The sequence below is a fragment of the Biomphalaria glabrata genome, chromosome 3 (assembly GCF_947242115.1).
Source record: "Biomphalaria glabrata chromosome 3, xgBioGlab47.1, whole genome shotgun sequence".
In the NCBI taxonomy this organism is placed as follows: Eukaryota; Metazoa; Mollusca; class Gastropoda; family Planorbidae; genus Biomphalaria; species Biomphalaria glabrata.
This window is the reverse complement of record NC_074713.1, coordinates 29,391,013-29,409,389: the sequence shown is the minus strand read 5'-3', so window position 1 is coordinate 29,409,389 and position 18,377 is coordinate 29,391,013. Positions and strand designations below refer to the sequence as shown.

The following is an 18,377-nucleotide window of genomic DNA, read 5'->3' as shown; positions in this document are numbered from 1 at the left end:
CCTACATGTTGAAAGTAAAAATGTTACCTATAGTAAAGTGAGGTCCCATTTAAATGTTTCAGCTTGCTTGTAAGATCTCTTTTTTTCTTTTAAGTATAATTTTTTTATCACATACTGTCCTCATTAGCAAAATATTAACAACAAACAAACAAAAAATTAACAAAGAATTTCGGATCAGGCCCGATCTCTAGCAATTTTTTGTTTTTGGAAATATCCAGTGAACGATTTCTCTGTGAACAATTTGTCTGTGAACGAATTGTTAGTGAACGATTTGTCACGTGAACGATTTGTCGTGAATCAACTGTAGGTGAACAAGTTGTCGTGAACAAGTTGTCTGTGAGCAAATAGTCCGTGAGCGAATAGTCGCGTGAACGAATTGTCGGGTGAACGAAATGTCTGGTGAACGAATAGTCACGTGATCGAAAAGTCGTGAACGATTTGTCGGTGAACGAAATGTCATTGAACGAATTGTCGTGTCCCCACCTTAGGCACCCCCCACGGGAGTCTTGTTTTGCTACCCTTTAGCCTAATCGTTTCCTCCTACGATCGTTTCTGACAGGGCGCCATCTTTAGGCAGGGTATCATGCCCGGGACTTTTTAACACTAAAGAATCCAATGGTCTAAGCATGGAACTATCTAAGCATGGAACTATCTAAGCATGGAACTATCTAAGCATGGAACTATCTAAGCATGGAACCATCTAAGCATCGAACTATCTACGCATGAAACTATCTACTCACGGAACTCTGTACGCACGGTACTATCGAAGCATGGAACTATCTAAGCACGGTACTATCTAAGCATGGAACTATCTGAGCATGGAACTATCTAAGCATGGAACTATCTGAGCATGGAATTATCTAAGCATTGAACTATCTAAGCGTGGAACTATCTAAGCATGGAACCATCTAGGCATGGAACTATCTAAGCATGGAACTTTCTAAGCATGGAATTATCTAAGCATGGAACTATCTAAGCATGGAACTATCTAAGCATGGAACCATCTAAGCATGGAACTATCTACGCATCGAACTATCTACGCATCGAACTATCTACGCATCGAACTATCTACCCATCGAACTATCTAAGCATCGAACTATCTACGCATCGAACTATCTACCCATCAAACTATCTAAGCATCGAACTATCTACGCATCGAACTATCTAAGCATCGAACTTTCTACGCATCGAACAATCTACGCATCGAACTATCTACGCATCGAATTATCTACGCATCGAACTATCTACGCATCGAACTATCTACGCATGAAACTATCTAAGCATCGAACTATCTACGCATCGAACTATCTACGCATCGAACTATCTAAGCATCGAACTATCTACGCATCGAACTATCTAAGCATGGAACTATCTAAGCATCGAACTATCTACGCATCGAACTATCTACGCATGAAACTATAGTCTAAGCTCTTCCGTTTGTAGCTCTTTTTTTCCACAAGTTGAAGTTTGGCATTTTTTTGTTTAGTAATTTTAATTTTTGAAATTGCATACCACTAAACGGCTTTTTTATTTATAGAAACATAAATGTGGTATTGGATACATTGGACTCAATCAGTAGCCAGTGCTTGCACCATTGGACATATGTATTCTTGTATCAGTAGCCAGTGCTTGCACCATTGGACATATGTATTCTTGTATCAGTAGCCAGTGCTTGCACCATTGGACATATGTATTCTTGTATCAGTAGCCAGTGCTTGCACCATTGGACATATGTATTCTTGAATGTTTTTTTTTTCAATTCTTGAAAAGACCAAATATCTTGATAAGATATTAACCCAAATTGAACGTCTTGTTGATAAGATACTATTAGGTTCAAATTGAACGTCTTGTTGATAAGATACTATTAGGTTCAAATTGAACGTCTTGTTGACAAGATACTATTAGGTTCAAATTGAACGTCTTGTTAAGAATTTCAGACTAAGTTGTTCATGTTTTTATTTGCTTCAACCCCAGTTGTCGGAAGTCTTCATTCTAGGCGCAATATTTTCAAAAACGTCCATTGAGTATATGCCATCTATAGGAGAATACATGTTTGTAAATTGACCTTTGAATGAGTTTACATTCCAATTTTAGAACCACTGAGGACATTCTAGAAAGAAAATTTTAAAAGTAGGTCAAAAGATGTTTAGAATAACATCCAATGACCTTAACGTTTCAAAAAAAAAAAAAAGAAGTCGTTTAAGCCCATTTATCAATGACGTAATCAGTTTTTTAACACCAATGTTGGTTTTGGCCGCCATGTTGGTTGAGCAGCTTCCATCAAGTGACTGCATTTGTTTGCCAGGAAGGCTGGGTTCAAGAGACGGGAGGGGCGGAGGACTGACGATGTTTTCTCTGAGTAAGTTTTTATTTCAACATCGATTTATTTCTGTTTTCCCACAGACTCGCGGGCCCGCAATCCCCTGTTCTTTAATCACTGGCTCGATACTCTGACTATATTAAATCCCCTTACATGAATGCGATAATAGTTCTTCGTTCTTCTTAAAATAGTCTCCGATTGCTCTCTTTCTCCTTCCCTCTTGTTTCTCTCGTCCCGACTACAGAGTCTTCCCTCCTTTTCCCAGCCCTAATCTCAGGGTTGATACAGCGACAAAAAAAGCTGGGATGATTTTAGTGCTAGACTCGGATGCAACCAAATGGAACAATAGGTGGACACAGCCTGGTCAATAGTCGGTCTAAAGGATCTCTCTCTCTCTCTCTCTCTGTTTTTCTTTTTTTGTCTATCTCTTGCTTTATCCTTCTCACTTGCTTTCTCTCCTGTCACGTGTCTCTTTCAAGTAGGTTGAAGGTTAAAGTTCATAAGCATATTCGATAACATAAATACAACAATAAAAAATTTTTGTTTGCTTTCAGAGAAATAAAAAGCTGTGAGAGAGGAGACAACAAATCAGATGGTAAACTTTGGCTAAACAGAAAAGAGAAAGTGAGGAGTTTAAAAAAAAAAACAAAAAAACTTCACTCCACGCTTGCGCTTTCAGTCATAAGCAACGAAGTTTGGCTAAACTTTGACTTAAAATGTCGCGAGTCTCAACTTGTGGGGCTGGTTCTGTGGCGGAACATGCTGACAAGGAGTGCCCCCAGATGCTTTTCTTTTTTTCTAAGTATCTCAAGTAGGTATTAGTAATATAAACTAGCATAAAACAAGGTTACAAAGACAGTTTGTGTGGAGACACAAACTCAAAATCGGCCCCCGAAGTGGTCCACCCAGGCAGGTCTCAATATTTTCAGAAAGAACATCAGAATGAATTTCTATCATAGACAACCGACAAAGAAGAAAGGAGAAAGAAGGTTGACGGTTCTTGTGTGGTGCCCCAGCGGTCCACATACCAAAGGATAGGTGAAAGTGAATGTGAAGTTTGATGTGAACCTGGCCTAACTAATGTCTTATAATGAATGTATAATTGCACTAATTGTTTTGTAAAGGGATAATCTCTTATTCCCCAAGAAGAAAACATTTCCGTACAACAATATTCAGTTTTAAAAACTTGAGTGTTATATCGAGTATTCATTGTTGTTTCAAATTATGTCCAACTTGTATGCATACTAAATAGATTTTCCTCTTAAAAAAAAGTAACATTTTTTGTGTGTAAATGTAGTTAGTATTGACAAAAAATCTACAACCGTTTACATAAATGTGTTAAAAATATGGTTAGTGGTTATATCCTCTGATAAAGAGCCTCAAGTGTTTCTTACTATTAATAGTGAATAGTTGTAAAAGTGGTGTATTTTTAGGAAAAAACTGCTTGAATAAGTGATTTAAAAATTAGATTTTTCGCTTTCAGAAAAAAAAAAGTAGCCGTTGCATCAGAACTTTGAATGGTCTAAAATATCATGATGTCAGATTTTCACTATCTTTTCTGGTTTACGAGATCTAAACAGGACGGACGGACAGACATTTCACACAAAACTAATAGCGTCTTTTCCCCTTTCTGGGGCCACGAAAAATGCTTTAGTTTCACTCATCTGATAATATATAAAAATAAATACTCCACAATAGAAAAGACAAAGAAAAAAAAAACTTGCTTCCTCTCTAAACATTTGGATCCGCCCTTTACAACATTGAACTCCTGAAAATGTATGTGCATAATGTATGCTTGGGACTCTGCTACTGCCATCTCTAGAGGAGGCAATGTGCTGAGTTTGTTCTAGACATTAGAGTCTAGGTGAAGAGTTAAGCAAGTGTATTTCAGTTCAATCGTTAGTTATATCTCAAGTAGAAATGTATGTATAGTAGTCCCATGGGCGTAGCCAGGATTTTTTTCGGGGGGTGGGGAATGGAGGGATTTTCTCCCCTCAGAAAAGAAAAAATTAGCCGTTGCATCAGAACTTTCAATGGTCTAATATATTATGGTGTCAGACTTCACTATCTTTTCTAGTTTACGAGATTTAAACGGGACGGACGGATGGACGGACGAACAGACATTCCACACAAAACTAATAGCGTCTTTTCTCCTTTCGGGGGCCGCTAAAAAGGGGCTAAGCTCAAGTATTTATGTAAATGGTTAATTTCGTTAGCAGACTTGTTTTATGCCTCAGCATGTTTCAACTCCTCATAGCACGTGCAGGTCGACTGGATCATCAGACACGCCCAGTGGACAGAACGGAGGACATAAGTTGAAGACAAGAGTCTTTAAGAGAAACAAGACAAAGTAAACTATATAACAACAAGACAAAGTAAACTATATAACAACAAGACAAAGTAAACTATATAACAACAAGACAAAGTAAACTTTATAACAACAAGACAAAGTAAACTTTATAACAACAAGACAAAGTAAACTTTATAACAACAAGACAAAGTAAACTATATAAAAACAAGACAAAGTAAACTTTATAACAAGACAAAGTAAACTTTATAACAAGACAAAGTAAACTTTATAAAAACAAGACAACGTAAACTATATAAAAACAAGACAAAGTAAACTTTATAAAAACAAGAAAAAGTAAACTTTATAAAAACAAGACAAAGTAAACTTTATAAAAACAAGACAAAGTAAACTTTATAAAAACAAGACAAAGTAAACTTTATAAAAACAAGACAAAGTAAACTTTATAAAAACAAGACAAAGTAAACTTTATAAAAACAAGACAAAGTAAACTTTATAAAAACAAGACAAAGTAAACTTTACAAAACAAGACAAAGTAAACTTTATAAAAACAAGACAAATTTAACTATATAAAAACAAGACAAAGTTAACTATATAAAACAAGACATTACATGTGCAGCTCAATGCACATTTTCTTTGGAATGCACTCGAGTCTATTTTACAACATTAGGCCTAATTTTAACAGTGCTAGCTTACATTTTTTACTTTTGCAATGGAATATTCGAATTCTAATCATCCAATCGTCATCAAATTTTACATACAAGCTCATGCTCGTTGACAACACTTGAATCAATTTAAAACATCAACCAACTAGTTAATCAATTAATCGTAATTAATTAATTTTGTTTTTATAGAGAAAACAAGGATACAGAGACTGCTGACCCAGTAGCTTGGCTTTAGAATGTCCATCTGCTTATTAATTGTTGTTTTAAATTATGCTCTTGTTATATGCATACTAAATAGATTTGTTCTCTTTAAAAATATAAGTAAACATTTTTTTGGTAAATTTAGTAGTTAGTATGATATAATTTACATAACTAGCAATACAAGTGTGTCTGTTTCTTTTTATTTTTTATTTTTTGAGAAAAAAACTAAAAAGTTTGCAAACCTGTGTTAAAATATGGTGAAACTGTCGTCCTCCTTACTGAGTTGCCACTCGTGTTTGTTACTATTAATAGTGAATAGTTGTAATAATGGTGTCATTTATGGAAAAACTGCTTGCATAGTTGATTTTTTCGTTCCAGAAAAGAAAAAAATTAACGATTGGCATCTCAACTTTGAATGGTATAAAATATCATAAGGTCGGATTTTCAATATCATTTCTAGTTAAGGAGATCTAAATGGGACGGCCGGCCGGACAGAGAGTCCACACAAAGCTAATAGCGTCTTATTCCCCTTTATAGGCCGCTTAAAAATGCGGGCGATCTTGGGTTATCTTTCCTCTCGTAGTTGTATTTCATTTCCTAGGCCAATTGACACAGTCAGCCAATTGACACAGTCAGCCAATTGACACAGTCAGCCAATGGACACAGTCAGCCAATTGACACAGTCAGCCAAACTGTTTGGATTGGAGAAACAAAAAAGTCCATTGTTTTAATAACATTCTTTTTTTTTTAAAGTTTAAATGTCCTCCACTCTCTTCCCCTCCACAAAAAGTCAACATTAGTTCCATTAGCAATAGTATGGTTAAATACAATTAATTATAAAACATTAAATCAACATTTTTGTTTTGTTTTTATTACTTGAAAAAAATAAAAGTGCAAATAAGAGGTGTACACAAGAATTAAGGTGAAAAGATAAACACACAAATGCTGCTGATTGGTCCCAAAAAGAGACACTCTGTTATCTATAGAGACATTCTGTTATCTATAGAGACATTCTGTTATCTATAGAGACATTCTGTTATCTACAGAGACATTGTTATCTATAGAGACATTCTGTTATCTACAGAGACATTGTTATCTATAGAGACATTCTGTTATCTATAGAGACATTGTTATCTATAGAGACATTCTGTTATCTACAGAGACATTGTTATCTATAGAGACATTCTGTTATCTACAGAGACATTGTTATCTATAGAGTCATTCTGTTATCTATAGAGACATTGTTATCTATATCTTTATATAAATATAAGGAATTTAAATTCGAGTCTTTGATCCACTGAATGTATTGCAGTTGAGATAAACGCTAGTGTGTGTTTATATTACAAGATTCACGGGACTCGCAAAGACCTTCCTTCAGGGAACAGTACAAGGAAAAAGAAGAAGAATCAGACAGAGAAAGCGATGGGAGGACAACATAAAAGAATGGACGGGCTTACCATTGACAGAGGTTTTAAATAAGGCAAAAGACAGAGAGGAATGGAGAAAGACGGTCGACAAATCTTGCTTGGTGCACCAATGGTCCAACAGACTAAGGGATAGGTAAAGGTAAAAAGGTGTGTTTATAGTCTCTACAATCCTAAGAGATGAACTATATAGTCTTTGTACAACTGATGGAGGACAACAAATAATAAACATTTTGTTTACGTACATTAAAAAAAGGAGAACATTATAGATGGACAACTCTCATAATTATGTTTAGTTGGACATTTATCTTGAAAAAGTAAACTAAAGTTTATCAGAGTCAAAACTAAATCGATACAAATAGTAGAACAGAGAAACAAATGACTATAGTATAAAACATTGCAGACATATACATATTGCAATCTTACATCGTATAAAACATTGCAGACATATATATATTGCTATCTTACATCATATAAAACATTGCAGACATATACATATTGCTATCTTACATCATATAAAACATTGCAGACATATACATATTGCTATCTTACATCATATAAAACATTGCAGACATATACATATTGCTATCTTACATCATGTAAAACATTGCAGACATATACATATTGCTATCTTACATCATGTAAAACATTGCAGACATATACATATTGCTATCTTACATCATGTAAAACATTGCAGACATATACATATTGCTATCTTACATCATATAAAACATTGCAGACATATACATATTGCTATCTTACATCGTATAAAACATTGCAGACATATACATATTGCAATCATACATCGTGTAAAACATTGCAGACATATACATATTGCAATCTTACATCATGTAAAACATTGCAGACATACACATATTGCAATCATACATCGTGTAAAACATTGCAGACATATACATATTGCAATCTTACATCATATAAAACATTGCAGACATATACCTATTGCAATCATACATCGTGTAAAACATTGCAGACATATACATATTGCTATCTTACATCATGTAAAACATTGCAGACATATACCTATTGCAATCATACATCGTGTAAAACATTGCAGACATATACATATTGCTATCTTACATCATATAAAACAATGCAGACATATACATATTGCAATCTTACATCATATAAAACATTGCAGACATATACATATTGCAATCATACATCGTGTAAAACATTGCAGACATATACATATTGCAATCATACATCGTGTAAAACATTGCAGACATATACATATTGCAATCATACATCGTGTAAAACATTGCAGACATATACATATTGCAATCATACATCGTGTAAAACATTGCAGACGTATACATATTGCTATCTTACATCATATAAAACATTGCAGACATATACATATTGCTATCTTACATCATGTAAAACATAGAAGACATATACATATTGCAATCTTACATCGTGTAAAACATTGCAGACATATACATATTGCTATCTTACATCATGTAAAACATTGCAGACATATACATATTGCTATCTTACATCATATAAAACATTGCAGACATATACATATTGCTATCTTACATCATATAAAACATTGCAGACATATACATATTGCTATCTTACATCATATAAAACATTGCAGACATATACATATTGCTATCTTACATCGTGTAAAACATTGCAGACATATACATATTGCTATCTTACATCGTGTAAAACATTGCAGACATATACATATTGCTATCTTACATCGTGTTTGTCGTTCTCGTTCAATTGTGTTTCAATCATATTCAAGGTGTTCAATTGAAAGCCACTGTTGCTCTAGATCTTTGTCACATATGACGTTGCATGGGCGTAGCCATGATTTTCTTTCGGGGGAGTGGGTATAGGGGGGGGATTTTTTTCCGCCCAAATCCCCCCCCCCCCGCGAAAAAAAAATATATTTATGTATGAATGTGTGTGTGTGTGTACATAATCTTTATTACATTCTGAACCTTCATTTATTTGGAAGAAGTTTATTGTGCCCTAGAATAGGTTCTTCCTGGAGTTAGTGGAAAAATTGTAGACTCCCTGTCATAGCTAGCAAGGGGGTCTGGGGGAGCGCTAGGAGCTCCCCCAGCGCGGGGCGGAGTCCCTCCGCCTAGTACTATTTCTGGTATTGACAGCCAACAAAATGCATATTCTGAGGTATCTACATTTAACTTTCCTGCTATTAAAAAGTTTAATTTCAAAAACCTAATGTGCTATTCTTACTGACATAAACCTTTCGGCGCATTTGCCGTCAAGCTGTTTACACAAAAATCTGTCACTGGTAATGTCTGAAGCCTATTCCCACCTGCTCTGAGGACCTCCATGAATGTGTGGAGCCAAGTTGTAATAGAATGTCATCGCAATTCTTATTATGTGTAATTCATTTTGTCGGAGAACATGTCCCGCAAACCTCATGCGACGCTCTGTCACTTATCTTCTTATCTTATATAATACAGACGTTACTTCAGAAAAGAAGATGATTACGTCCTACGCGTCATGCATTTAGTCATGCATATTAACCAATGACTTAAATTCTGCCAAGTCACTGGTTTTCCTGGCTAGCTCAGGCAACCCATTCCATGCTCTAATAGCACTAGGGAAGAAGGAGTATTTGTACAAATTTGTCCTAGCATATGGGACGAGGAATGTGCCTTTATCTTTGTGTCTTTCAGAGTATTTTATTAAATTTTGTTTTTGTATTTGAAGATTATGGTTCAGTGTTTTATGTATTATTGCTACTTTACTTTTGAGCCTTCTGTCCTGAAGGCTTTCTAAATTTAGTGATTTTACTAAAGGTGTTACTCTAGTCAAATGTGAATATTCGTTTGTTATGAATCGCACTGCTCTATTTTGTGTCTGTTCTAGTTTCTTAATGTTTTCTTGAGTTGAGGGGTCCCAAACAGAGGATGCATATTCTATTATTGGCCTAACCAAGGTTAAATAACATTTTAGTTTTATGTTCTTATTTGATTTATAGAAATTTCTTTTAATAAATCCTAATGCTTTGTTTGATTTTTTTGTAGTTTCATCAATATGTGGATTCCATGACAGTTTTTCATTTATTATAACACCTAGGTATTTTGCGTTTTTAGTCTGTGTTACTGGTTTGCCATGAATAAGATAAGTGGAATTAATTTGTTTTAGTTTTTTTGTTACTCTTAACAACTGACATTTTTCTGGGTGGAAAGACATGCTCCAATTTGATTCCCATTTCTGTAATTCATCTAATTCTCTTTGTAAAATATCTGTGTCTTGTGTTGTTTTTATTGTTCTATATATTATGCAATCGTCTGCAAATAATCTGACTTTTGTTCCTGAAGTAATGCAATTTGGTAAATCATTTATGTAAATTAAAAATAGTAGTGGACCCAAGACTGTTCCTTGAGGTACACCTGAGTTTACTGTTATCGGTGTTGATTTAGAGCCATTTATTATTACAGTTTGTTCTCTCCCTATCAGAAAGTCTTTAGTCCACTGATGCAGTGGACCATTAATGCCGAAATATTTTAATTTTTTAAGCAAACTATGGTGGTGAACTTTGTCAAAAGCCTTAGAAAAATCTAGTAAGATAGCATCTATTTGTTCACTATTATCTAAACCTTTTGAAAAATCATCAATTAGTCCTATTAGTTGTGTTTCACATGATCTATATTTCCTAAAGCCATGTTGGTATGGTATGAGGACATTATGTTTGTCTAAGTGGTTTATGATGTTGCTACATATTATGTGTTCTAGGATTTTACATGTGATGCTGGTAAGTGATACTGGTCTGTAGTTTCCTTGGTCAGATTTTTCTCCTTTTTTAAATAGGGGGGGTGACATTAGCTTCTTTCCAGTCCTTTGGTACTCTGCCCTGGTTAAGTGAAGCCTGAAAGAGTATTTTGAACACTGGGGCTAGCTCATTACTTAGTTCTTTGAGTAATCTAGCTGGAATACCATCAGGTCCAGAAGCTTTATTTGGTTTGGTGTTGGCTAATAGTTTTTGAATTCCATTTTCTTGTACTACTATATCTTCTATGTTGTCTACTTGGTTCAAATTCAGTAATATGTCTTTGTCTCCTGGGGCTGAGAATGCTGATGCAAAGTATTTGTTTAGAATGTTTGCTTTAGTTTCATTATCATTATGTATTATGTTATGTTCATCTTTTAATGGCGCTACGCCTGTTGTTTCCATTTTTTTAGACTTAATGTATGACCATAGGTTTTTGTTGTTGTCTTTAGATATTACATTGTTTATGTATTCACTCTGCAGCTGTCTTCTTACTTTTTGGGTTAAGTGTTTAATTTTTATATACTTTTTGTAAACTCTTTCTGCATTAGTTTCTTTAAATTTTCTATATAGGTTTTCCTTCTGTTTACAAAGCTTCTTTAGTCTATTATTAAACCAGCATTTATTTATTTTGTTTGATGTGTATTTAGTTGGTATTTGATTTTCTATAATGCTTTTAAGATGGTTTTTAATGAAATTCCAGAGGTCATCGACTGGTTGGTTAATGTCTTTTTCTAATAAGAATGTTTGTTGAAAGTTTAATGCAGCTTGGTGTAGTTGTGTTAGGTTACATTTATTCCAGAGTAAGATTTTTCTTTTGGGTTTTATATTGGCTACTGCTTTTATCTGACTGTGTATTTTTATGATCTCATGGTCTGATAGACCAGGGATAATTTCATAATCAACTACTAATCCAGGTCTGTTGGTTAAGAAGAGATCTAATGTGTTGTTTAATCTAGTTGGCTTTTTAATGATTTGATCTAAACTTAGGTTGTGTAAAGTTTCTATGAAAAGCTCATTTATGTCCTTAAGGTTTTGGTGTTTATCTATGGTTAGCGTTTTCCAATTTATATCAGGTAGGTTGAAATCACCCATAATCCAAAAACTGCATTTTTATTTGTCTCTTTAAGTGTCGTAATCTGATTACATAGTTCCTGCATGTATTCTAAACTAGAATTTGGTGGTCTGTAAATGCTGCCTATTATTAGGGATGTTGAGGTGGTATTAATTTTACAAAATGTTGATTCTATATTTTTTGAGTTAGGTAAGGTAATTTCTTCTGCTATAAGAGTGTTTTTTATTGCTAAAAGAACTCCTCCATGATTATCAGCCCTATCTTTTCTAAAAATTTCATAATTACTATTGAAAATTTCTGCATTATAAATTTCAGGATGTAGCCAAGTTTCTGTGCCTGCAATTATGTCTGGTTTCTCACATTCTAATAAAATTTCTAAATCTGTCACAATCTTACTAAGGGGTCGCCTCCCAGTTCGGCATAGGATTAGACCCGATCTCTATAACTGACTCCTAAAATCTGTCTTAGCCATCTTTGTTGAGCCACATTTAATGTTTTCCATTTCGGCAGAAGACTATTCACTGCACTTTATTATTGGAGCCCCGCCACTGGTAGAAATGTGTAACCTCTCTTAAATACGCTCTTGAAATCAGGTGACTGTAGTTTGCTTTAGATTTTATATCAAAAAGAGAAGTTTTGTCTTCAAAATCATCTGTTGGGGGTTTTAAACTAAAAAATCTCTGGAGTTGTTTTTATTTAAATTCAAAACCCCATTCAGCTACGGTCATAGAATTTGGTAAGTGTAGTTTGCTTTAGAATAATATTAAAGATAGAGGTTTTCAACCTCAAAACTCTCGGTAGGGGGATTTTAAACTCAAAACCATCTGGAGGGGTTTCAAAAAGCCATCTGTAGGAGAGGGGTTTAAACTCAAAACTCCCAATAGGCTTGGCTACGCTCAAATAATTTTTGTGTGTAATTTGCTTTTTTTTTATATTGAAGAGGTACTTTTTAGCATCAAACCCCTCTACAGGGGGTTTAACCTCAAAACCCCTTTTGGCTACGCTCATATCATTTTGAGTGCGTAATTTGCTTTTTTTTTTACATTGAAGATGTATTTTTTAGCTTCAAACTCCACTGGAGGTGAGTTTAAATTCAAAACACCTTTGACTACACTCATTTAATTTTAAATGTATAATTTGCTTTGTATATAATATTAAAGAGGTATTTTTTTACCTTCAAACATCGCTGAAGGGGGGTTTAAACTCAAAACAGAGTCAAAACCAATTTAGCTAAGCTTATAACATTTTGAGTGCGTAATTTTCTTTTTTTTTTATATTGAAGAGGTATTTTTTAGCTTCAACCTCTACTGAAAAAGGTTAAAAAAATTGGGTTAACTCAAAACCCCTTTGGCATAGAATTTTGAGTGTGTAATTTGCTTTTTTTTTTATTTTGAAGAGGGTTTTATCGTAAATTTTGGAGGGGTTTTTAAATCAAAATCTTCCTTAACTGTTCTCTTGGAAATTGGGTGATTTTCGTTTGCATTTTTTTTGTTTTGTTTTGTAGAAGAGGGAGATTTAACTGCAAAAAACTCAAAACACCCTGGTAGGGGGTTTTTTATTCAAAACCCCCTTGGCTGTACTGTGGCAAGGGATGTTTTATTATTAAAATCTCACCTAAAATAAACAAAATCAAAGTAAAAAATCAGTCACTAAATTCCGATCCCCGGATTTTATTGGGGTAAAAAGTGTGTACACGTTATTTCTCCAACACCCATTCTCAGATCAGGCTGAAACTTCACAACATTATTCATTGACATAGACAAAAAATGAATCAATAAAAAAAAGGTAACCAATTAGACAATTAATTACTGGAATTTCTGTATTTAATTTAATAGCAACAAGAGAAACTAATACTTAACTATTCACCTATATTGATAAATGTGTTGGGTTTAGTCCACTTCAACAATTGTTAGCACTAGTTCTCCCTCACGCATTCTCCGATCAGGTTGATACCTTAAAAAAGTATTTACTGTATGTAACAAAACATGAACCAATAGACAAAAAAAAAAAATCAACAACTCAATAAGTCAATTAATTGTTGGTAATTAATTATTTTGTTCCATTTCGAAAAGGGGAAATAACTTGTACATTATTGGTAGATATAGTTTTAACGACGGAGTTCTTCCCCTTTAGAAAATTTTTGTCTTTTTTTTAAAGGATTTTTAAAAATATTTTGCTTGTTTAGCGTTATAATTAGAGATCTTTGTGTTTTTTTTTTTTTTTGTGTGTGTTTTTTTGTTTTGTTTAATTTTGTTATGAAAATAAAGAACGTATGTTCAGTTTTCAATGACCAATAGATGGCACTGCTTCAAGAACTTTGGAAGCAAATCGATACAAACATAATGCTATGAGTCTGTTAGCAATCCATCCACATAAAAAAAAAGACGACAAATAAAACGGATCCAATGGTAGTGGCATTACTTTGCTGTCTGTAGCGGGAGAAACGCTTGCCAGAATACTCATTGCCACATTGACCAACTCCATAGAAGTTTATGTGCTCACTGAAATTCAATGTAGTTTTAGGGCTGGTAGAGGCGCATCGGACGTGATTGTTGTTCTACTTTAAATACAGTCAACAGAATTCGGACTAGTACGCCCCTTTATCAACCTCATCAAAGCTTTTGTTAAAGTGATTCGCGATGGCTTGTGAAGGATTCTATCTCTAATCGGATTCATAGCTATTCTGAAACAACGACATTAGGGTCGAAAAGTTCATTTCAGATACATTGGTGGTCGTTCAGCTCTATAGAGAATGGTGTTTGAAAGAGTTGTGTGCTTGCTCCAACACTCTTTACACTATTCTAGATATATGTAGCAATGCTAAATAAAATGAGGTGAAGCCTGCAGGAGGTATTTAACATACGTCGTTAGCTTGTATGCAAATTAAAGAGATGATTGCTACTGAGCTGCTCTAGAGGCTGATGATGCACAGACCAAGCAGGAGCTTCAACTGGCCTTCCGTGAGGTTGTTGAGGCTGATGATGCACAGACCAAGCAGGAGCTTCAACTGGCCTTCCATGAGGTTGTTGAGGCTGATGATGCACAGACCAAGCAGGAGCTTCAACTGGCCTTCCATGAGGTTGTTGAGGCTGATGATGCACAGACCAAGCAGGAGCTTCAACTGGCCTTCCATGAGGTTGTTGAGGCTGATGATGCACAGACCAAGCAGGAGCTTCAACTGGCCTTCCATGAGGTTGTTGAGGCTGATGATGCACAGACCAAGCAGGAGCTTCAACTGGCCTTCCATGAGGTTGTTGAGGCTGATGCCTATTTTGGTCTATCATTCAACTTAAAACAAAAACGGAGGTCATGCTTCGGAAGTCCTCAAAATGTTCGCTACCTGATCCTATCAAGACATTGAGGCCAATATGTACTCTAAAGAAAGAAATAGTCATGTTCCTGGAGGTCAAGAACATTGAATATGACTTGGTTACTTAAAGTATCAATGTAAAATCGTCGAAGTCAGACATCAACATGCCATAAATTGAATGACTAGCTTCAGAACAATGGTTTCTTCAAATGTATGAGAGTGTCAAATCTTTTCACAATTTGTCCTGATCTTCATACCAACAAGGGAAAACAGGATTTTACATTTGCCTCTGCAGAACGTAAAATTAATTCAAAAGAAATAGCTGAAAATTAAAATGCTCAATTTGATACATTGATTTTAATAATTTTAAACACTGATTCAGCCTTGGAAAACAAACTTGAAGGTGAAGTCCATGTCTTTTGCTGGAGTCTTTTACGGCTGTATGCCTAAAGCAGCATTTCTTTCGGCTGTATGCCTAAAGCAGCATTTCTTTCGGCTGTATGCGTAAAGCAGCATTTCTTTCGGCTGTATGCCTAAAGCAGCATTTCTTTAAAAAAAAACTGCAGATTTGTTGTCCACATTCATCGGTAAAAAAAAAAGAAGAAGAAGAAAAACATTATCCAGGAAATGAACTAGTCAAAGAAAATGTAAATGTCTGATTAGAATGTCCTGGAAATAAACTTGCCTAAGGAAAGGTAGATGTCTGATTAGAATGTCCTGGAAATAAACTTGCCTAAGGAAAGGTAGATGTCTGATTAGAATGTCCTGGAAATAAACTTGCCTAAGGAAAGGTAGATGTCTGATTAGAATGTCTTGGAAATAAACGTGCCTAAGGAAAGGTAGATGTCTGTTTAGAATGTCCTGGAAATAAACTTGCCTAAGGAAAGGTAGATGTCTGATTAGAATGTCCTGGAAATAAACTTGCCTAAGGAAATGTAGATGTCTGATTAGAATGTCCTGGAAATAAACTTGCCTAAGGAAAGGTAGATGTCTGATTAGAATGTCCTGGAAATAAACTTGCCTAAGGAAAGGTAGATGATTGGTGTGTGGATGCAGCCCTGCGAATCCGGTGCTATAGATCATGTACATGTACATCATAGAGCAGTATCAAACCCTAACAAAGTTCTCAGTAATTAGAATTGTACTTTTGGCCAATGCTGTGAGAATCCAATTCTTTGTTCCTAACTATTCTAATACGAAAAAAAAAAGCTTTGGTGGCAGTAATTAAGAATTATAAAATATTATTATGAAATTAGAAATAATGTTAATTCCATTGTAGATAAAGTATGTAGGCTACATTATACATTTTAAATGAAAGAATAATGCATGATAATATTTATCATAAATTATCATTGTAAGTTTCTAAGAAATAATAACTATGAAGTCCATAACCCGTATAGCAAGAAAGTTTGCTATGTCGCCTTTCCTAGAAATTATCCCCCTCCTTTTTGCTCACTCTTCGGCCAGTGACCTGTGTGCCTGAATCTTTATCTCCATGACCATCACGCACGTAACTTGAATAATAGCTTCCCAAGAATCTCCATAAATCTCCACTCTATATTTCCGAGCGTGGCCTGTTTGCCTCGCATTTTCCGGCCAGCTTTTTCATTCTCGCATTCGTTCTTTTCTTGTCCGTTTCTTGGCCAGTGTTGCCATTCTTTTAGGTCTTCTTGGAAGTCGACACATTCAAGGGACATTACTCGTCTACAGATGGAACAACTTTTGATCGTCTGCCCGTTAAGTCAAGAAATAAATGAATGAAATCTGTTTTTGTCTGTCCGAAATGGACGTTCAATCAGGTTCAATCGAGAAAGAAACTTTTAAGGTGATACAATTATTTGATAGATTGAGAAAGTACGCCAATACGAAAACATCTACAAAAATAAAAAAAAAAATAACAATGTTCCTTTACGGAGCGATTTTATTTCTTCTGTTAATAACTTACTGAATGTCAGATTTTGAAACAATGGAACAAAAAAAAAAGAAGAAAAATGGAGATGCAAGAAGTGTGTGATTGTATGAGGAAAGAATGTAGATCTAGTATCTTTTCAAAAGCGAAAAACTCTGTGGCGTAGCAACCATAGCGCGAAGGGTTTCAATGAACGCGGGCCCATGACCATTAGTGGCCCACAGCCTGTGACGTAGCAACAATGGCGCAAAGGGGCTCATTGCGCTTGGGCCCATAACTCTTGATAGTTGGTGCCCACATGAAAACTTGGAGATGACACCAAAGTGAACAAATAACTTTTGTGAGGACCAAAAAAAAAAAAAAAAGAATTTAAAAAGCTCCCTCAAAATATCCCGAACGTTGTATCAAAATGTAGAGTATTTTCATAACATGAAACGGTGTGTTCAGCTTTAATGTAAGAAACTGCTTTCCGTCAGGTTTATTGTAAATTGTAATGGTGGCTAGCCCTTCGCGTGCTCTTAACAAGAGAATCGTTTCCATGTCGTCCCATAGTTTGTAGGTTCATAAAACCATTGGTAGTATTTCGGGAATGGGGGGGGGGGAAGGGAGGGAGGGAGAGGTGGAGAAATTGGTTAAAAAATAGGGATATTAAAATTAAAATTTCGATACAACTGCTAATTATTCAATTTTCTCAAAGCTTAAATCTAACACTTGCAGTGCTAATGTTAACTCGTTTAATTATGTTAAAAATGCCTCAAGATGTACCCCTAATTGGTGTTGGAGTTTTCAATCAAACGTAATAAGATTATTAAAAAGCTGCTCTACTTGCATTGGAATGTCTTTTGGTAAATATACCGATACATTCAGATAACACAATTGCTAAAGGGGTGGGGAGCCACAAATATATTCTTGAACCCGGGCCCATGGGTACCTTGCTACGTCACTGGAAAACTGTTAATGTTTGCTACCTAACACTCTATAGATCCAATAGACCCAATAAGAAGTCTTGGACAATGTATACGTGAAGCTATCAAGTGGAAATATACTACATTGTAATTATCATTACTAAGTATTACTGTGCTCAACTGTGCTGTATAATACTCTATTTTCATTTCTATTTCTTTTTCATGTGAATAAACACTTCAGTTATTTACATTTAAACACACCTATAGGTATCAGTTTATCATTCTATTAGATTGCTTGTATGTGCCTGACTTCAATGATTAGTCTTTGGATCTAGATTTAGAGGACGATGCACAAACTGTTCCTAAACATAAATGTATTCATGGGCAGTAGCTGTATGAGCTCGGTAGAGCGCGGTCGTGTGCATTACATACATCTAGTATTCAGTTATTAGCTTGGTTAGGGTGACTCTTGTAGTTTCATT

General features: G+C 34.9%; 1 protein-coding gene across 1 annotated transcript; it reads left to right on the top strand.

Moving 5' to 3' along the window:
- The first annotated feature begins 4,107 nt into the window (after window positions 1-4,107).
- LOC129925064 (uncharacterized) lies at window positions 4,108-15,132 on the top strand. The gene is made up of 2 exons (XM_056023404.1): window positions 4,108-4,159; window positions 14,687-15,132. The coding sequence occupies exons 1-2, from the start codon at window positions 4,108-4,110 to the stop codon at window positions 15,130-15,132; spliced, it is 498 nt and encodes a 165-aa protein (XP_055879379.1).
- The last annotated feature ends 3,245 nt before the right edge of the window (window positions 15,133-18,377 follow it).

What these genes read in the sequence shown, in the direction of transcription:
- LOC129925064 (XM_056023404.1), top strand. Translation starts at nt 4,108, where the DNA reads ATGTATGCTTGGGACTCTGCTACTGCCATCTCTAGAGGAGGCAATGTG. An exon ending in TAGAGGAGGCAATGTGCTGA is followed by an intron (nt 4,160 to 14,686) that starts GTTTGTTCTAGA and finishes GAGCTGCTCTAG; the next exon opens with AGGCTGATGATGCACAGACC.